At 45.8% G+C, this 19,463-nt stretch overlaps 1 protein-coding gene across 1 annotated transcript in view; it reads right to left on the bottom strand.

Moving 5' to 3' along the window:
• Window positions 1-3,769: 3,769 nt before the first annotated feature.
• Ppp1r21 (protein phosphatase 1 regulatory subunit 21) overlaps window positions 3,770-19,463 on the bottom strand; it is a 59,789-nt gene continuing 44,095 nt past the window's right edge. Inside the window, exons 16-22 of the mRNA XM_021186002.2 lie at window positions 18,276-18,368; window positions 16,027-16,269; window positions 14,582-14,614; window positions 12,876-12,992; window positions 10,906-11,004; window positions 9,420-9,548; window positions 3,770-4,456 (exon numbers count right to left, since the gene is read on the bottom strand). Coding sequence (XP_021041661.1) covers window positions 4,427-4,456; window positions 9,420-9,548; window positions 10,906-11,004; window positions 12,876-12,992; window positions 14,582-14,614; window positions 16,027-16,269; window positions 18,276-18,368 — 744 coding nt within the window. The 3' untranslated portion in view covers window positions 3,770-4,426. The remainder of the gene's footprint in view (window positions 4,457-9,419; window positions 9,549-10,905; window positions 11,005-12,875; window positions 12,993-14,581; window positions 14,615-16,026; window positions 16,270-18,275; window positions 18,369-19,463) is intronic.

Below are 19,463 nucleotides of genomic sequence, written 5' to 3'. Positions count from 1 at the left end.
CCATTGTGTAAATGTACCACGTTTTCTGTATCCATTCCTTTGTTGAGGGACATCTGGGTTCTTTCCAGCTTCTGGCTATTATAAATAAGACTGCTATGAACATAGTAGAGCATGTGTCCTTATTACCAGTTGGAACATCTTCTGGATATATGCCCAGGAGAGGTACTGCAAGATCCTCTGGTAATACTATGTCCAATTTGAGGAACTGACTGCCAGACTAACTTCCAGAGTGGTTGTACAAGCTTGCCATCCCACCAACAATGGAGGAGTGTTCCTCTTTCTCCACATCCTCGCCAGCATCTGCTGTCACCTGAATTTTTGATCTTAGCACCAGGCATGTCTTATACCTAAAGATTCTCTAGTCTTCAAAATGGTCCACAAGAGGGGCCCTGAGCATCCAAAGCCTAACCCCGTGTTTCTGATATTAACTGTCATGATGGACAAGGAATTAGAGTGTCATGTTACAAGTCATCTCAGTTCCCCTAACAGTGTCTTACCGCCTCTCCAGAAGCAACAGCTCTGTGCGAAGGAGAACTGAGTTCTTGGGATACAGAACAGTGCGGTCTCACACGCTTGCCCAATTGTTATCTGCCAACGATGTTACTATCTTCATGTTAAATCCCATTTTTATATGACAATCCAGTTTATCAGCTTGAAGGGCCAGCAGCACCGAATCTGACAACTTAATGGAAGGTGATGTTGACAAATGACAATTTGTACTCACCAAACAGTGAGACATGTTCATCCGTCCCTCAAGCTGTGCCCAAAGGCTCTTCTCCATGATGCCACTTCTGGCTGCTCCAGTGTGCACAGTGCCTGCAGGTGTCAGGAGCCAGGTAATGAGGTAATGGACCTCCCTTTACCATTGGACAGTCTTTCTGTTTCTCCCATTGGAATTTATCACATTTTTTTAAAATTAAAACACATGTTTATTAACTAAGAGTGGGAGTAAATGCATTTCTAATTTCTTTTTTGTTTAAGGGTATATGTCTGTCTCTGGGTGGGTGTGTACGCATGAGTTTGATGCCCACTGAGACCAGAGCATGGTGTCAGGTCCCCTGAAGCAGAACTTACAGGTGGTGAGCTACCTGATGTGGGTGCCAGGAACTGAATTTCAGTTTTCTGCAAGGACAGAAGGTACCCTTAATTACTGAGCCATCTCCCCAGCCCCATGAATAAGTTAAAATGTTAGAGATGAAATCTCTACTAAGAGATGTGTGTTCTTGATCTACTTCCTGGTTCCCCAAATTTTTCAACAATATTCATAGAATACATAATCAAGAAAAAATAGGGAATATCGTTTTAATAAGTTCTCCAGAAAGGAAGTCAGCCTTGTTGTTGTTGTTTATGGTTTTCTGTATTTGGCTCTGTGTGTGTGTGTGTGTGTGTGTATGTGTGTATGTATGTGTATGTTTGTGTATGTGTGTGTGTATGTATATGTGTGTATGTGTGTGTGTATGTATATGTGTGTATGTGTGTGTATGTGTGTGTGTATGTTTGTGTATATGTGTGTGTGTGTGTATATGTGTGTATATGTGTGTGTTTGTGTGTGTGTGTGTATGTGTGTGTGTATTCTTCTTTCTGTCCACATCTTAAGGAGAGAGAACATTTTTGAGAGGGCTGAAGTGGTAAGCAGAGGACTGCCATGAGATGGGTTTCTGGAACTGAGGGAGAGACAGTGACTGCCCACAATGTGAAGTAGAGAACAGCAGATCTGCCACACACAGGGAACAACCAAGATAGAGCCCAGTGAGTCAGGAGGCTCCTTAATCCAGTCTCAGATATCTCCTTAATATGGAGTCTCAAATGTTGCCTAATCGGACCTCAAAGTCCTGGATCCAAGTGCTCCCCTGCTTCAGCCCCCCAGTAGCTGGGACTCAGATGCACGCCATCATACCCAGCTTGAGATTTCTTGAAGACAAGTTGGCTGAATGCCCGATGGATTTGGCTTCAGTGGAAGGAGAATCGCACGCCTGGAGAAAAGCTCTGGCGAAAAGCTCGGGAACAGACCAGTGCACCACAAGCAATACTTGTTTGTCTGCTTGTTTTTAAAGGTCATTATTGAAAGAAGCCATGCATGACACGACTTGGATAACTATGTGCACTTCAACAGTCACAGGGAAGCTTATATTGAATAGCAACATGATCAAATGTTGAAGTAACCAATTTAAGGAGGCAGGATTGTGTGAATGGTGGGGGCGGGGAAGCACACAAAATGTCTCCCAATGCAGGGCCAGGGCTCAGCAGGAAAAAAAAAAAAAAAAAAAAAAATCACAGGTTAAGTACATGCCATTTGAGAACATAAAGATCAAACCAGTGAGTGGAAGAGGTTTTCTCTCTACAGAGCCCAAGGTAAGCAGGGGATTAGGGGACTGTTTTTGTTTGTTTTACCTCAGTATATACTTGGCCCATGTATTAGAAGGTATGTCCCTGCTGGAGTAGGTGTGTCACTGTGGGCATGGGCTTTAAGACCCTCATCCTAGCTGCCTGGAAGCCAGTATTCTCCTAGCAGCCTTCAGATGAAGATACAGAATTCCCAGCTCCTCCTGCACCATGCCTGCCTAGACGCTGCCATGTTCCCACCTTGATGATAATGGACTGAACCTCTGAACCTGTAAGCCAGCTCCAATTAAATGTTTTCCTTATAAGAGTTGCCTTGGTCATGGTGTCTGTTCACAGCAGTAAAACCCTAAGACATGTCTATTTCAAGACTTTCATAATAAGTGATGACAACCAAGTTAATGGCATAAATACACTCAACTTGTTTTGATAATTGGCAAGGTTTGTATGGGAGAGAATATGTATTTTAAAATGTCAGGGGGCTGGGATGGCTCAGTGGTTAAGACTGCTGGCTGCTCTTGCAGAAGACCTGGCTTCAGTTCCCAACACCCACATGACAGCTTACAACAGGCTGTAACTCCGGTTCCAAGTGACCCAACGCACTCTTTTGGCCTCTGCAGGCACCAGGCCCAAGTGGGGTGCGTGCGTAGGCATACCTGTAGGCAAAGCAGTAATATACAGAAGAAAATAAAAATTCATTTCTTTTTAAGCCAGAAAAACAATCATGCCAGAGGCTGGAGATTCAGCTAAGAGTGGGACTCTTGCAGAGCCCTATTCCCAGCCAGGCTCACACAACCACCCAAAGCTGTACCCAAGGGACCCTACGCCACTGGCTTCTACGGGCACCTGCTCTCATAGGTACATAAACATGTACATGATTTTTTTTAATGAAACTTTTTTAAAAAAGAAAAAATTATGCCAAAGGGGAATACTGTATCCAGCCTTGAAATGAATCTAAGAAACTAGCTAGCAGCGTACAGGCTTCTGAATAAAGGTGTGAAAGGGGAGGCTGGATGAAGTCACAGAGTGACTGAGAAATTTAATCGTTTACCCTCCAGATAGATACAAAGCACCTGGAGTGTGATGCCCCAACCAAAGGTGTCTCGGTGAGCAGGCTCAGGCACATGCTCCTGACTGTGGCCTCGGCCCTCCAAGCCTCAGTTTTTTTCTCTGCAGGACAGTGATAAGCCACTGAGCACAAGGCACACGCCTGTGGCCTTGGGAGTAGGGTGCAGGGAGAGGCACCCTGGGGTTGTCCAGGGAGAGCTGAAAGGGCTTAGGGTCCTTGTTTGAAGAGTGGTCTCCAGCAAAAGCCAAGGGTCTCCTACAGGCTAACCTGTGCAACTGCTCAGTTAGGAAGGTCACCTCTCAGTCAGCTGGGACCGGATGCATTTCAGTGTCTCTCATCACACTGTCACAGACTGAAAAGTTCATGTGGGTACGAATTTATTGACAGAATTTCCTTTAGCAATTATTTGAACACAAGAGAGTGTACTGTACAGCTGCAGACATGACAGCGAACCCACAGGCTCTAAAAGGCTGTAAGGCTTGTCACCTTCAAGGGACACGGGGGAAGGGGAGGGAAAGGGATGGAGAGATGTGGCAAGGGAGAGAATCTTTTAAAAGGAATCTGAGATGTCTTTCAGTTTTCAATTATAGGAAGAAATGACAATACAGGAAGTAATGACATCTGACAATTTAAGCATTTTATCCAGAAACATATATCTATTCCATAGATACCAAATCCATTACCATATAATTGAGTTTGAAAATATACAAAATATTTGTTGTTCTTACATACTGAAATTAAATCCTAATTTTAAAAAGTGCACAGTAAAAACAGCGTAAGGAAACCTACAATATCCACGGGTATGTGTACTGTTTTCCATCTGACTGTCAACATGGGATTCTGTATTTGCCTTCTGTTTACAAACATACTTCAAATGTCTCCAGGTCACAGATAGCACTGGCTCATCCACCAACTCCAACGGCACATGGCTTCCCAGCGGGCACCAGCACTGGCTGTGGAGTCTGGCTCGAGTCTCGGGGCAGAACAGTCACTGCAGTGGCAGGCCTAGGTCATCAACTACCGATTCCGGGTCTTCTTAGAATTTCCCTGTGCAAAGAAAAGTGTCCACCATAAGAACTCAACTTTCACAAGTGTTCTCACAGCGTCTAAAGCAAGCTGCCAGCGGCCTTGCTGTGCCGTGCAGCACGGTGGCCTCCCACACAGAGAACAGCTGACAGACAACCTGCATGGCAGCTGTCACTCAGCAATCACAAAGCTCCCGACTCTCCCCGCTCCCAATCCCAGACCCAATCTCTCTCAGGGCCGAGGGCGGATGAGATAGAAAAGCGAGTGAATACCCAGTTTACCGAAATTCCTTTTCTTACGAAATTTCATGAAACAAAATAGTTTTGGCCCAAATATTTTTGTTGTTGCTTAAATCCACAGGTTTTGGAGCAGTGGCTCTCGACCTTTCTGATCCCCGAGCATAACATTTTTGTTGCGACTTCATAGCTGTAATTCTGATACTGCTATGAATTGTAATGTCAGTAACTGTGTTTTCCAAGGGTCTCAGGTGGCCCTGAGAGAGGGTCATTCAAGCCGCAGGGTGGAAACCGCTGTTTTAGAGTTCAGAGTACTGGCACAGAGCTCTCTCACAGGATGCTCTCACAACGTTCTCCTCTCTCTGGAGAGGGTCGCTTCTTAGGACTACATTCTTTTTTTTAAAATATTTTTATTAGCTATTTTCCTCATTTACATTTCCAATGCTATCCCAAAAGTCCCCCATACACTCCCCCCACTCCCCTACCCACCCACTCCCACTTTTTGGCCCTGGCATTCCCCTGTACTGGGGCATATAAAGTTTCCAAGTCCAATGGGCCTCTTTCCAGTGATGGCCGACTAGGCCATCTTTTGATACATATGCAGCTAGAGTCAAGAGCTCTGGGGTACTGGTTAGTTCATAATGTTGTTCCACCTATAGGGTTGCAGATCCCTTTAGCTCCTTGGGTACTTTCTCTAGCTCCTTTAGGACTACATTCTAATGAAGTCCCTAAATGATAACTTCCACACATTATTTCTTCCCATAAGTGGGCAACATTGGCAGAGTACAGATGCTGAGAACAAGATTACGGCACACATGGTAGAGATTGTACTCAGCATCCAGTGGATAAATGCTCGCTCAGCACAAGGAGACAGTACAGCAATAGAAACAGCCAGAAAGTAGGGTGTGTGCTGGACAGTTTATGTCCAGTTGACACAGCTACAGTCATCTGAGAGGAGGGAACATCAATTAAGAAAATACCTCCATAAGATCAGGCTGTTGGCAAGCCCATAGGGAATTTTCTAAATTAATGATTGATGGGGGAAAGCCCAGTCCATATGGGTGGTGCCATCCCTGGGCTGGTGGTCCTGGGTTCTGTAAAAAACCAGGCTGAGCAAGCTATGAAAAGCAAGCCAGTAAGCAGTACTCTCTATGGCCTCTGCATCAGCTCCTGCCTCCAGATTCCTACCATTTGAGTTCCAGTTCTGACTTCCTTCAGTGATGAGCAGCAATGTGGAAGTCTAGGCCGAATAAACCCTTTCCTCCCCAAGCTGCTTTTGGTCACAGGGTTTCACTGCAGCAGTAGAAACCCTGACCAGAGCTGACAGAGTGGCCCGAGAAGGATTATGAACACCACTCTGAACTAGAGAGGTCTCCTATCTGAATTGGTGTCTTTTGAGACAATGTTAGACTCACTATCCCCCTTGCTGGCCTCCCAGGATGCATGTGTACCTGGGGGAATGAAGGGCTTCTCTGGGATCACAGTCACTGCTTCGTAAAGCCTACACCTAGCTTTCTCAAAGTCATCTACCACACATTAAATCATAGAGAAACTAAGTACGATCTCTTTAGTGTGTGTGCTTCCTACTGTGACTAGAAATATAATCAAGTCATGAAAATAAGGGGAGGCAGTCACAGAAAGGAGCCTGCCCACTCTCTGTTCCCTGTTCCCAAGGTGGCTGGTAACCAGCACAGAGATGGCCCAGATAAGTAGGAGCAACACATCCCCCCCCCACAGGGAGAAGGCAGTGAGTATCCTGAACTGATCGATCCTGAGAAGTGGAAAGTGATGCACAGCACACTCCTCCGATGGAGAACACAGTATATTCTCCAAGGAGACCTCGCTGATCAGAGCCCTGGTCTACACCACTGGCACAAAGCTGCCGCTGTGCCTCTCTACTGCCGCTTCAGCTCACAAATGGGTGCACGAGCTATGGACGTGCAGGGATCATCTGAGATGAGACACAGAACTGAACGCCTTCAAGTTTACATGGAAAAGAAGTCACCATTCAGTAACACAGACATGGAATATGTTAATGTACCCCAGCCTAAGCACATTATCCAGTTATCTAGCGAGACTCCCTCAGACTAAGGATCTCTGAGAAACAAAACCACCAGGAATCCTGGAGAACGCTTAGCATCCCTAGGTTCTATGGACAGCTGTGAGAATAAATAAAAGGCTCTATTCCACTCTGGGGCATATACACAAGATAGCCTGCAATGGTTTGTATGTGCTCAGCCCAGGGAGTGAGTGGCACTATGAGAAGGTTTGGCCCCATTGGAGTAGGTGTGTCGCTGTGGGCTTTAAGACATTCATCCTAGCTGCCTGGAAGTCAGTATTCTGCTAGCAGCTTTCAGATGAAGATGTAGAACTCTCAGCTCCTCCTGAACCATGCCTGCCGAGATGCTGCCATGTTCCTACCTTAATGATTTTGGACTGAAGCTCTGAACCTGTAAGCCAGCCCCAGTTAGATGCTGTCCTTAGTTGCCTTGGGGGGCTAGAGAGATGGCTCAGCGGTTAAGAGCACCTACTGCTTTTCCGGAGATCCTGAATTCAATTTCCAGCAACCACATGGTGGCTCACATCCATCTGCAATGGAATCTGATGCCCCTTCTGGTGTGTCTGAAGGTAGCTACAGTGCACTCATATAAATAAAATAAATAAATCTTAAAAAAAAAAAATAATAAAGAGTTGCATTGGTCATGGTGTCTGTTCACAGCAGTAAAACCCTAACTAAGACACGGACATATCCCACCCCAGAGATGCCTGCACATACAAGTTTATTGCTGCTGTATTCACAGTAACAAGGGAAGGAACCCAGCCTAGATGCCCAACAACAGATAAAGAGATGATGAAAATGTGAGATATTATAATTTCCAATATTATTCAACTGTAAAATAATGAGATCTGCAGGAAAATGGATGGACTTGTGCTACATCCACTCCAGTAGTGACAAGCATGACAGGCCAAAAGCCTGGATGCAGTCCTGAGGCAAAGAGTTTCACAGAAACTTAGTCTCCTGGAACTGTGGCATCCCATAGCACGTATGCTCCAATTTTGTCCTTGCGAATGGATCTGTGTGCTTCCTTTCAGGATTGTTTTGTTATAGGTGCCTCCAAGCAATGACTTGCCAAATACCTAAGCAAAACCGAACTTTGCTTCCTGGCCTTCACCAATGCCCTAGGTAGTCCTTGAGCTGACCCTGGGCTTGGAATTCAGTAAGAATGTTGCCTATTCAGTGACATTCAGAATTGCCTCTGGTATTACACTATCACTTAGAATAAAAGCCAAGTTGCTCTCATATACAGGAATTTACAATGGTTTAGGAAGTAGATCTGGCTGTGGTTTTAGAGTACTGCATTATTCATGAGATGGTTAGCTAGAGTGGAGCTCCCTAATTAGAACCATGACTTGGGTATGAAAGCCTTTGCCCTAGGAGTGTAAAGACCTCACACCTGGCTTCTAAGACTATGGCTGAGCTTAGATAGAGCTGACTTTGTCTCAGTTGTTTTATTGCCTAGTTCCTGCCAGTCTTTGTGTTTGCATTCCTCTGTTTTGTGTAAGAGTCATTAAGCATCCGGTAATATCATTTGTACCTTGCAGATGTGTCACCTAACTTCCCTATTTTCTTCTGTATAAAAAGTTTGATGCTCAATTTGACAAATTACATTCAGATTCTACACAACCTCTCCTGTGTGCATCTGTCTTAATTCAATTCCCTCCAACTCCTTGCCTACCTGTGACCAGAGACCTGTTCCACACAGACAAAGGGACCCAGAGGGTCTGCAGCAGACTTGGGAGGTATAGTAATAGCTAATATTATAATACTATTATGATTATAATAATAATAGAGGTAGCCTAAACTGAAACAGAAAAAGGACCATGTTCCCCCTCATATATGGATCCTAGCCGCTGATGTAGACCTGGATGCATGGACCAGGCAAGCCTAAGTGTGGACATGGGACAACGCAGAGAAGAAACCGAGGGGCTGACAGTGAGTGACGAGGAGGACCATGCAAGCACAGAGACACAGGATCCATGGAAGAGGTTCCTTCTTTTATCTTGTGGTGGATAACTGAATAAAGATGTAATGGAAGCCAGGCATTGGCGCACACCTTTCATCCCAGCACTCAAGAGGCAGGGGCAGGCATGAGTTCCAGGCCACCCTGGTCTATATAACAAGTTCCCAGACAGACAGGGCTACACAGAGAAACCCTGCCTCAGGAAAGAAAAAGAAAAAGAAACAACAAACAAACAAAAAGCATAAAAAGAACAAAACACAAAACAAACAAACAATAAAAAGGAACAGGTAGTGAACGTGTAACCTAGTGAGGCCTGTGGTCTCAGAACGCAGGATTCACTGAGAGTCAAGAGCTTGGGATGGGGTGTTTGAGCGGCTTCCTGAAGCTGTGTGTGGCTTTTATTTGTGAATTAACTAGAATACAGATTGTCCTGAAGAAAGCACTTTGCTAAGGGCTACCCAGTAACCATTAGGGTCTCATACAGAGAGCCCGGCATGCCCCTCCTGAAGCCATCTTCTAGTCCCTCACTCTGACACCATGTCAAGAGGCAGCAAGCCAGACCGCAGCTTAGACTCAGCCAAAGAAATATACTTTTCTTTTGGGAGGGGAAAGTGATGTGAAGGAAGAGGAGTCCCAAGTACTTTCCTCTTACAGGCAGAACAGTGCGGTATTTTCTAGCAGCTGCACTAAACACATCTGTGTGTCTGTCAGGCTGCCCCTACACACCTTACTGGACATCTTGAGCGTGTCAATCTCTTCCCTCTGTTTGGACAGTGTCTCGTTCATGCTGCACAGGTGGTCGCTCATCATGCTCAGCTGATCCTCGTAGCTCCTCTTGGTGGTCATCAGCTCGTCCTAAACAGCAGGGGAAAGAAGAAAGGTCGTCAAAGACCCCAGCCACCACCCAGAGGTATCCTTTAGTACAAATATCTGTGAGAGCAGCCCATCGCGATGCCCCGAGTTGATCAGTTAACGCAGGGTTAAGTAAGGCACTGGCCGAATGGAAGACCCAAGTTAAAAGAACTAGGAGAAAATGTGTCAGCCTTCAAAGAGTGTGCTCATGACTCATTTGCAAAACAATTCAGGGCTGGAGGCTGTAGCAAAAAGGTGTTTGCCTTGGAGTGGGAGGCCCCAAGTTCCATCCCTAGAAGTAAAAAGAAGGTGGACCTGGGTGTGCACACTAGGAATCCCAGCCCTGGGGAGAGGGGGACAGATCCTGAGACTCCCTGATAAACTAGCCAGCCTACTGAGGCAAAGAGACCCAGTCTCAAAAGAAAAAGGTGGTCAGCTCTTAAGGAGCACCACCCAAGGCTGTCCTCTGGTCTCCACACGCATGCTCACACACATGTACCTGTGCTTACAAAATCCAAGCACTCTCTTCTTGGCTGGGTACAGAACTGTCAAAAGTCTGAAGGTGAAATGACACTTCCGAACCTTCCTGGTGTTGAAACCTCTGCCCAGGCCCCAGGCATCTGCACCTTCCCCGAAGGCAGCTCCTCTCCTCCCACCTCCTCTCTCCTCAGCCTCTTGAATAAACTGCAGTAATCCTAACTACCTGAGAACAGGTTGCTGTGTTCCAGCGTTTTCCCATGCCTACCTCTTGTTGATACCAAGATTAGCAGGTTATAGTCACCAAAGCCAAAGAGCACTCATTCATTCATTCACTCATTCATTCATTCCAAAACTCTCTGCTGAATACAGACGGTGGAGAACACAGAAAATGTGGCCCCACCCTCTTGTTTTAACAAGATGAAAGAGGCCAGCAGTCCAGCTCAACGGGGGTTTCCTGAAAGGCAAGGTTTGAAACTGGAATCTGATTTATCTCCTTATGTATTTATTTAATTAATTATATATTAAATTAAATACATATGTTTTATAACCCCACTCAGGTTTATTTAGGTCAGTTCTGAAACAAGACAGAATACTATGTATAGCCCAATCCTCCAGCCAATCCTGAGTGTTCACAAGAAAGGGGAAACAAATAGCAAATGCAGACTGTGAAAGGATTTAAAACTAGCTTCAAGTCAGATACAAAGACGGCCAGTCTCTGTCTGGTCTGAGTAACTGTGACTCTAAGGTGACTGAGAAATAAAGTGGTGTGGAGCATGTGTCAAAGCCAGACATCGCTGCTTCCCACGGAAGGCTGGCTTCACTGTCCTCGCAGAAGTCAGTGAAAAACACGAATGTGCTGAGGTCACACGGAGGAGCTCACCTGAAGCCTGCTGATGTTCTGACTGGCTAGCCTCATCTCCTCTGTCAGTGTCTCCTTCGACTTCTCCGCCAGGGCTAGTCTCTTAGAGAGCGCACGGCACTGTACAATCAAAACACCAAATCTTATCCTCGGAAAGGTAGCAGGTTATACTCACCAAAGCCAAAGGTCACTCATTCATTCCCTCCCTCCCTCCCTCATTTATTCATTCCAAAACTCTCTGCTGAATACCTCTGCACAGCCCCCAGGTATCTACACCTTCAGAGGCGGCCCAGCTCAGCAGTCTAATGGCTAATGGTTACAAAGCGCATAAGAACATTCTCCATGTTCACAGAACCCATTTGTACTAGTGAGGATAAAGGACTGTAGTTATCTCAAAAGTGACCGCAGGCTGACAAGCATGGCAGACTTGGGTTCTAAGTTCTTCACTAAAGGTCTCAATCCCAGAACCAAAATATCCTTATAACCTACCCAATAGCCTCACACGTCCACCTGGGGAGGGCAGGTGGTTTTTCTAGGAGTTTTACTAAACCCAGATGGTGCAAGACAGAGCAGGTGAAAGGAAGAAGAGAAAACTTGATTTCACACTATTGTTCAACAAGGAGGATGTGCAGAGAGAGACACGTGTGAATGCTGTGTGGACACCAGCTGTCTGTTCTCGTACTGGGTGGCAGTACTTCCTGTTTATAGATGAGAACAAACTAGGGCAATCTAAAACCTCTTGTACCATAATCGTGCTGAAAACATTTACTAAAGTAGGCAGATCTCATGAAAACCAGACAGCCTAAAACCCCCTAGTTATTATTTGTTCTCAAGAGAATCTCAGGACAGTTTGTACAATCAATCTAACCACTTCCCTCTGTGCTCAGCAATGAACTCCCAAGAGAGAGAGAACATGCAAGACACAGGCCCCAGGAAGATGACAATCACAGCTGGGACACCAACCCAGAGAGCAGGCAGGGAACCAGAAATGATGGCATCAGCTGCGGACATGGCTCAAGAAATAACAGTCCACTGTCAGCCAGGTCCCCAACTCTCTACACTGTAACATGCAGTCACACATGACCAACCCATCAAAGGTGGGTGCGGCAGCTTCTTAAACATTGGACTAGACACAGTCTTATTTTAACAAGAAAAACTCAAAGTCCTTCTCTACCTTTAGCAAACTGACTGGCTATTAACCTCTTCATTCCTGCGGTGTTCAACACAAGCCTAGATAAAGCTAGTGTGCCATCCCTCCCTTTTTGCTTTAACAACTTAGGTAGTGTAATTCTCCGCCTGCCATCTGTGATTAATTCTTACTATAAAGTGTCGAATCAAAGGCTTAAAGACCCTGCATGCACCCACCCAACCTTCTATCTTCTTTATTTAATAATACTTGATAATGATTAAGATAAGTATTTAATAATACTTATCTCATTCACTTCCTCTCCACACACACACACACACACACACACACACACACACACAAGGATCCTGCAGTCTGGTCCCTGGAACCCATGCAGTGGAAGAGGGTTACAACTCATGTAAGCTGTTTTCTCCCATCTCCCTGTGCTGTGACACTCACACACATACAGAGCAAGCAAACATAAAGACAAAACATATCAGGCACACCCGGCTTATCACCTTGTGCTTGTAAAAGCCCCGTATCTGTGCATGTCCTCTACCACCAAGACAAGTAATCTCTACTAATCCTACAAAACCCGCAGCACGGGGCCATGGAAAGGCTGCCGTAACTCCATCCTCTCTCGGGCAGTAACTTGGAAATGACACAGGAAGCTGTACACTTGATGAAATGAACATTCTGGAGCGGTTCAGACTAATCACCATGAGCTACAAACAATCCAGACATAGAAAGACATAGACAGAAAGTGCAGGTGACGGTGGCTCTCTTCCATCAGATAAGAGAACAGCACAGTGGTCTGACTCTAGCAGGGTCAGGGAGAGGTGGCAGTCTCATCGTGTCCACTCACCTCGGCGTAGAAGTGCACTGACTTACTGTCAGCCAGCTGCAGCTGGGATGTGAGCTCCGCTATCCTGGCCATGTAGTGACTCTTAATTAGGTCTTCACGGGACTCAACATCCGGAGCCTAAACAGAACACGAACGCACCAGAGATGCCAGTGAGCAGGGCAATTCTGGCAAAGGACACAAGGACCACGGCTCAGCCCTCTTTACTGGACCCTCACAGGACCCACACAGTTCCCAAACGTCAGTCATGGCAGGAAAACAGACCAGATTTCCTTAGCCAGCACCTGTGGGTCTGTGTCTTCGTGCTCCCCAGAAGGCAGCAGCACTGTGGTGATATAGGGAAGCCCCGTGGCACCACATTTTTCACTCATCTGTTCATTCATTCATTCATTCATTCATGGTCTTTGAGGTGTTTGCTTGTTTTTAAGTTTGAAGGTCGCTGAGCATCCAGGGCTAAATGCAAATTCACCATCTTCCTTATTGACAGACATGAGGCACCACGCACAGTTCTGACCAGCTTTTAGCAGCTACAAACCTAACTTTCAAAATCTCCATGTTTCGGACAAATATGAGGGCTTGGAATTGGGGGAGGGTATTTATTGGAAACACTCTGTTTTTTATTAGCATATAATCATTTTATATATATAGCACTGGGTTTCAGTTTGTATAAGTATATTATACATTTTGCCTGTGCCCCAATTCCCCATCTTCTCCTTTTTTCCCCCTTCTCCCATTAGTTCTATCATTCTTTCTATAGTCACAGATATGCTTTTCTGTATCTTTATATAATCTAGGACCCACAAATGGAGAAAATATAACATTTATTTTTCTGAGCCTGACCTTATCTACTTTACATGATAATCTCTAGTTATATCCATTTTCTTGCAATATCATTGTTTATGGCTTCATGAAATTCCACTGTGTATACACAGCATATTTTCATTGCCATTTCTCTGCTGACGGGCACCTAGATTGACTGCATGACCTGATCCTCTGAACACTGCTGCAATAAACATCTAAGTGAATAGTGCTGGGCTGTGTTCACTCACAGCCCTTCTAAATTTAGAACAGTAATTTTTTTACCCTTAAATTTTCTTCAGGAAAATGTAAAGCTCTTAAAAATACTAATAAATTAAATAAAACTGCAAGGTTTTATGGCCTTTGTTTCAGACTGGTATTTTCCCTGGTTGCACTACCAATAAAACACAATTGATCCAAACTTAAAAATATACAAATCTCAATATTACCCTTGACATAAATAGGGAAATCACAGAATCTGCCGGCCTCCTAGGACCACAGCATCTACACTAAGCAATGACCTCAGTTACCTCAGTTTTCTTTTTCTGGTCACTTGCAAAACCATGATCTTCAAGTACTTCAAAATTCAAATGTGTAAGCTCACAGAGGCCTAAAAAGCCAAGCCTTCCCAGCTGCCCTCGGCCTCACACACCTGGCACAGATTACAGAGCAATGGCCAGTGGCCAGGCAGGGGTGCATCAGTCCAACTCTGAACGCTGGCCACTGAACAAGACATTTGCTAAACCAGGCTCTAACGTCCTTCTAGTGAAGAAGGATAGCATGCAGGAAGTGAGAAAGGCAGCCTGGAAGCATCGTTGAGAGGGAAGCACAAAGACAGCTACCACACGACTCTGCTCGCAAATCTGCACCACACACAGGCTAAGGAGCACCATGATCCGAGCACACATTACCTCACTGTCTGGCATCCTGGTTAACATCCCAACCTAGAACATAAAGAAAAATCCTGTTAGAGCAGGAGGCTTACATCTCAGACACAGAGGCTAACAGTCTAGAGCGCATGCTCTTCTCAGTCTGTGCTGGAGCACGGAACATTTATATCACGGCTCTGAGCGCTCAGCACAGCTTCTGCCTTGAGGCTGAATGGCCACTGCCAAATGCTCGAGCGAAATGCTGATTAACCCAACAAACTATGGGAAGAGCAAGAGGATGATGGACTCTGACCCTGTTATATCATTTCCAGAGCAGTAGCCAGAGATGGCTGTATGGAGACCACAAATCTAACAATGTGCTGAATGAAAATCATAAAAAAAACCACATAAAAACTCAAAAGGAAAAGGCATACTTCAACATGCTGTTATGAAGACATTAACATTTGAAACTTAAATATATAAGCTTAGGTAAATTATAGGACAACTCCACTTTGTCTGGTTTGCTTTTGTAGATTAAGACTCTAAAGACAGGATAGAGGTGGCTCAATGGTAAGACAGCCTGCCTCATATTCACAGACCCTCGGTTCAATCTTGACCACTACTACCACCACCCCTTAAAAAACAGAAAAGATGTCAAAAACAGGTATAACTACAAGATTTAAGCTACTGTCCAGGGTGGTAGGTTGGGTCAAGGGCAGAAGGACTTAAGGGAACAACTACTGGGTCATTCTAAGAGGGTTCTACTTTACTGTCAGTGGGTTCCACCTCACTCTCATAAGTTCTGACCATCAGGGAGGACCTCCAGCCGGCAGTTCTCACACACTCTCAACCACCCTCAAGTGTACCATTCGTCCATCCCAGGCCTCTGACCACTCCCTTTGTAAAGCTGCGTAGTGTTTGAATGTGCTTGATCTAGAGAGTGGTACTATTAGGAGGTGTGGCCTTGCTAGAGGAAGTGTGTCATTGTTGGTGTGGCTTTAAGACCCTCATCCTAGCTGCCTGGAAGCCAGTCTTCTCCTGCCTGCCTTTGGGTGAAGACATAGAATGCTCAGCTCCTCCTGCTCCAGGCCTGTCTGGATGCTGCCATGCTCCCACCTTGATGGTAATGGACTGAGCCTCTATTTAAAGCAATAGAAACCTGTATGTAATTTATATGGGCTTGTTTATGTCTCTCTAAATTCACAGGTGATGAGGAGGGGCTCTTGGGAGATGGCCTCCTGGACATTTATAAAACAGAGGCCCAGGTTGCTCATTCACTACTTATGCATGTGACAACATGGAGTGCAAAGACAGTCAACAGTGACACGGAAGTACACCCTGGGGAAGCCGGAAGTGCACCCTGGACAGACACCTACCCGCTCTTTGGATTTCCCAGCCTCCTGCTGTTCATAAGCCACCCAGTTTCTACCATTTTGTTGTAGGAGCAGGACTGGATAGGTTGGGTCTTTACCAACAGGAAGACTCACCAGACTGGTGTGCTGCACAGGCTCTGTCGGGACCTTGGCTGCAGCCTCCTCCTGGCTGGAAGCAGTGGGCACCGTCGCGTTCTCCTGGGCCAGCCCAGGCAGCTGGGCACTGCTGGTGCTCCTCAGCTTGTCTGCAATCCGTTGGTTTTCTTTCTCCAGCTTGATTTTGGCTAACTGTGCTTCTAGCATCCAATGTTCTTTCTCCTGCTCCAGCTTAGAAATCTTTTCCAAACTCTGCTGAACCTTGAAAAGCACCAGGGTTTAGAGAATGACAGGGACAGAATGTAGTGGGGACAGAGACTGCACAGAACAGGAGCCAGAAAAACAGCACAGACGAACACTATACAAGGGGACACCAAGGAACAACCTGAAATTCAAAAACTGAACTAACTATTTAAAAGGCTGTATCCATCAACAGCCTTTGTGGGAAGACAGTTCAGACAGAGAAGTGTGCATCTGAGTTTGTTGGCTCAGCACTTCTGTTAACAAACTGGAAGTGCGCACTTACAGTCCCAGCTCTAGGCACTGAAGAGAGGTGGGCCCACAGGGCGACTTCCAGAGCAATGAGAGAGCTCTCTTGGGAAAAAAGAAAAAAAGGTGGATATTGCCTGAGGAACAAGAATGGCTCGAGCCTCCTCTGGCCTCCCTGGGCCTGCACACAGACAGGGAAAAGGAGTTCAAAGGTGAAGGTGGTTAGAAAATCATCCAATAAAGACATGTTCCATGGAACACAGGAAGAATCCTTCATGGACAGGCATGTGTTTCGGTGATCCTCAAGTCTTATATATACTTCCTAAGAAGAGACACCAGAGCAGAAAAAGCCAGCAAAAATGAAAACAAAATCAGAAGCACTAGAATATACCACAGACACCCAGGCCCTGCGTGTCACCAGGCAGTAAGGAGACACAGCCTCTCACTGTGCTAGAGAACCAAGCACAAAGGCAGGTGTTGGGGGACACGTGAACTTTCCCTCATGAGTGATGAACGCAGGTCAGGCCAGAGAGAGCTTATGCACGCTACACAGCAGAACTGCATTTGTAAAGGCTCCATATCGGCCAACAAACAAAACCAGTCTACAAAAATGAATTTAAAAAAAAAGACAAGAAACAAAGGCGATCTGTGGTGTTAGAATGTAAGACAAGAGGCAACCGCAATTACAGAGGACCTGTGGAAGGCCTTGATCCTGGGGCACACCTTCCACAGCGAAGCACCAGCCCTCCACACCCCACCCCGACACACACGCTTCAGAACTTTAGGTCCTGGTTACAGTAGTGAGGTCACTCGTGAAAACTGTGCCATGCATTAGTGATCGGGATACTTTCCTGTATGTTACACTTTTAATTTTTTAAAGTCATTTGGGAGGCTGGAGAGATGGCTCAGCAGTTAATAGCACTGGCAGCTCTTGCACAGTACCCGAATTAGGTTCCTAGCACCCACATCAGGTGCCCACAGAGGCGAGAAGAGGGCATCAGATCCCCCTGCTACATGGGAGCTGGGAATCAGACCAATGTCCTCTGGAAATCAGCCAGTGGGAAGCAGGGTCGTGCTATGGAAAAACAGTCAGTGTGAACCATGGTAGTGCTATGGAAAGCAGTCAGTGTGAACCATGGTAGTGCTATGGAAAGCAGTCAGTGTGAACCATGGTAGTGCTANGTGTGAACCATGGTAGTGCTATGGAAAGCAGTCAGTGTGAACCATGGTAGTGCTATGGAAAGCAGTCAGTGTGAACCATGGTAGTGCTATGGAAAAAGCAGCCAGTGCTCTTAATGACTATGCCATTTCCTAGTCCTGTGAGAAGAATTCCCCCTAAGTACAATAAGTCAGACATTCAAGTAAATTAAATAAATACCTGACAAATCTAAATTGATCAGTTTATACCAATTTCTAAAAGAAATAGTGCCTTCCATGCCATCTACTGCCCCCGATTCCACTGACCAGCAAAGGGAAAGTCCTACTCACATAAGAGGAAAACCCTGACTGACGAGCCCCTCCCTCCCTCCCCCTGCCTCAGTATTCTGACGTCCATTTGTTGTGCTACTACTGAGCACCAACCATGACAGTATCTAAGGCAAGAAGCCCTAGGTGTCAGTGGACAATGCCTCTGGTCCTCATCCTCTCTCAAACCTCAGCCGTACATGCCACAGACAGCCATCTGACTGCTGGAGCTCTCTGTGCCCCTCACTGCTCCATCTTTAACCCTCCAACAGGATTGACCACCTCTGCCTTTTTACCAGACTCTGTTCCCATACCTGCTGTGCAAGGCCTTCCCGACTCTCTGTAGAGCTGAGAAGAACCCGGCGGTTGGCCACAGCTTCCCCGTAAGGCACAGACTCTGCGAGGGGCTAGGAAGAAAGCACTGTAGTCATTAACACGAAATGGAGTGTGATCCTAAGCCAAGATGGCGGTCAACATGGATGATTTCCTTTATTGCGAGTCAAAGGAAAACAAAAGACAGTTGTCCCCTCTCCAGCTCAAACTCTATGCACTTGAACCAAAACACAGGCGGTGGCAAGGCAGGAAATGCCGAGCAGACAGCCCACAGGCCTCTGCTGTGGGACAAATGGGGCATCCAGCTCAGTGAGGAAAGGAAGGCCTGACAGACAGAACAGAGAGGTGCTTCTCTCTCATGTAGTCATCACAGATCAGAGATAAAACACTTCAAAGTTAGATGAGGAAAGCTATCTAAAGAAAGCACGGCTCATGTTTCTATAACCTTGGGAAAGGGGCCTTGACTGAGAATGACCACCATGGAAGAAAAAGACCTATTGGGCAGAGGGGGGCGGGGGGCGGGGAGGAAGACAGACAAAAAAAAAGAAAGAAAGAAAGAAAGAAAGAAAGAAAGAAAGAAAGAAAGAAAGAAAGAAAGAAAGAAAGAAAGAAAGACAGACAGGAAAAGACCTGTTGCATGGCAAATAACATAAGGATCAAAATGTGTAGAATGCTGACTGTGTCAGTGGGCTTGCTGTCAGGCCTGACAAGCTGAGTTCCAGCCAAGGGACCCCTGTGGCGGAGAGAAGACGTCTTCAAGTTGTCCTCAAGGTTCTACATACATACATGGTTCCTGCGCACTGCTCCTACCCACTCAGAATAAATACAATTAAAAAGTTCTACTCTAAAAACAATACTATACCAAAACAGTAGAGAATATTTTCTACATGAAAAAAAAGATTTTTAATCGTGTTTATGTAGAAAATATATAGAGATAGGGTTTCTCTGTATAGCCCTGGCTGCCCTGGAACTCACTCTGTAGACCAGGCTGGCCTCGAACTCAGAAATATGCCTGCCTCTGCCTCCCAAGTGCTGAGATTAAAGGCGTGCGCCACCACTGCCCGGCTACGACAAAAATTCTTAATACAGGCTATCCAGGAGATACTGGGATGGATAAATTCTTAATACAGGCTATCCAGGAGATACTGGGATGGATAAATTCTTAATAC

This window comes from Mus caroli, chromosome 17, assembly GCF_900094665.2.
Source record: "Mus caroli chromosome 17, CAROLI_EIJ_v1.1, whole genome shotgun sequence".
NCBI classification, from domain to species: domain Eukaryota; kingdom Metazoa; phylum Chordata; class Mammalia; order Rodentia; family Muridae; genus Mus; species Mus caroli.
Note: the sequence above shows the minus strand (reverse complement) of the source record. Positions and strands in the feature narration are given on the sequence as shown.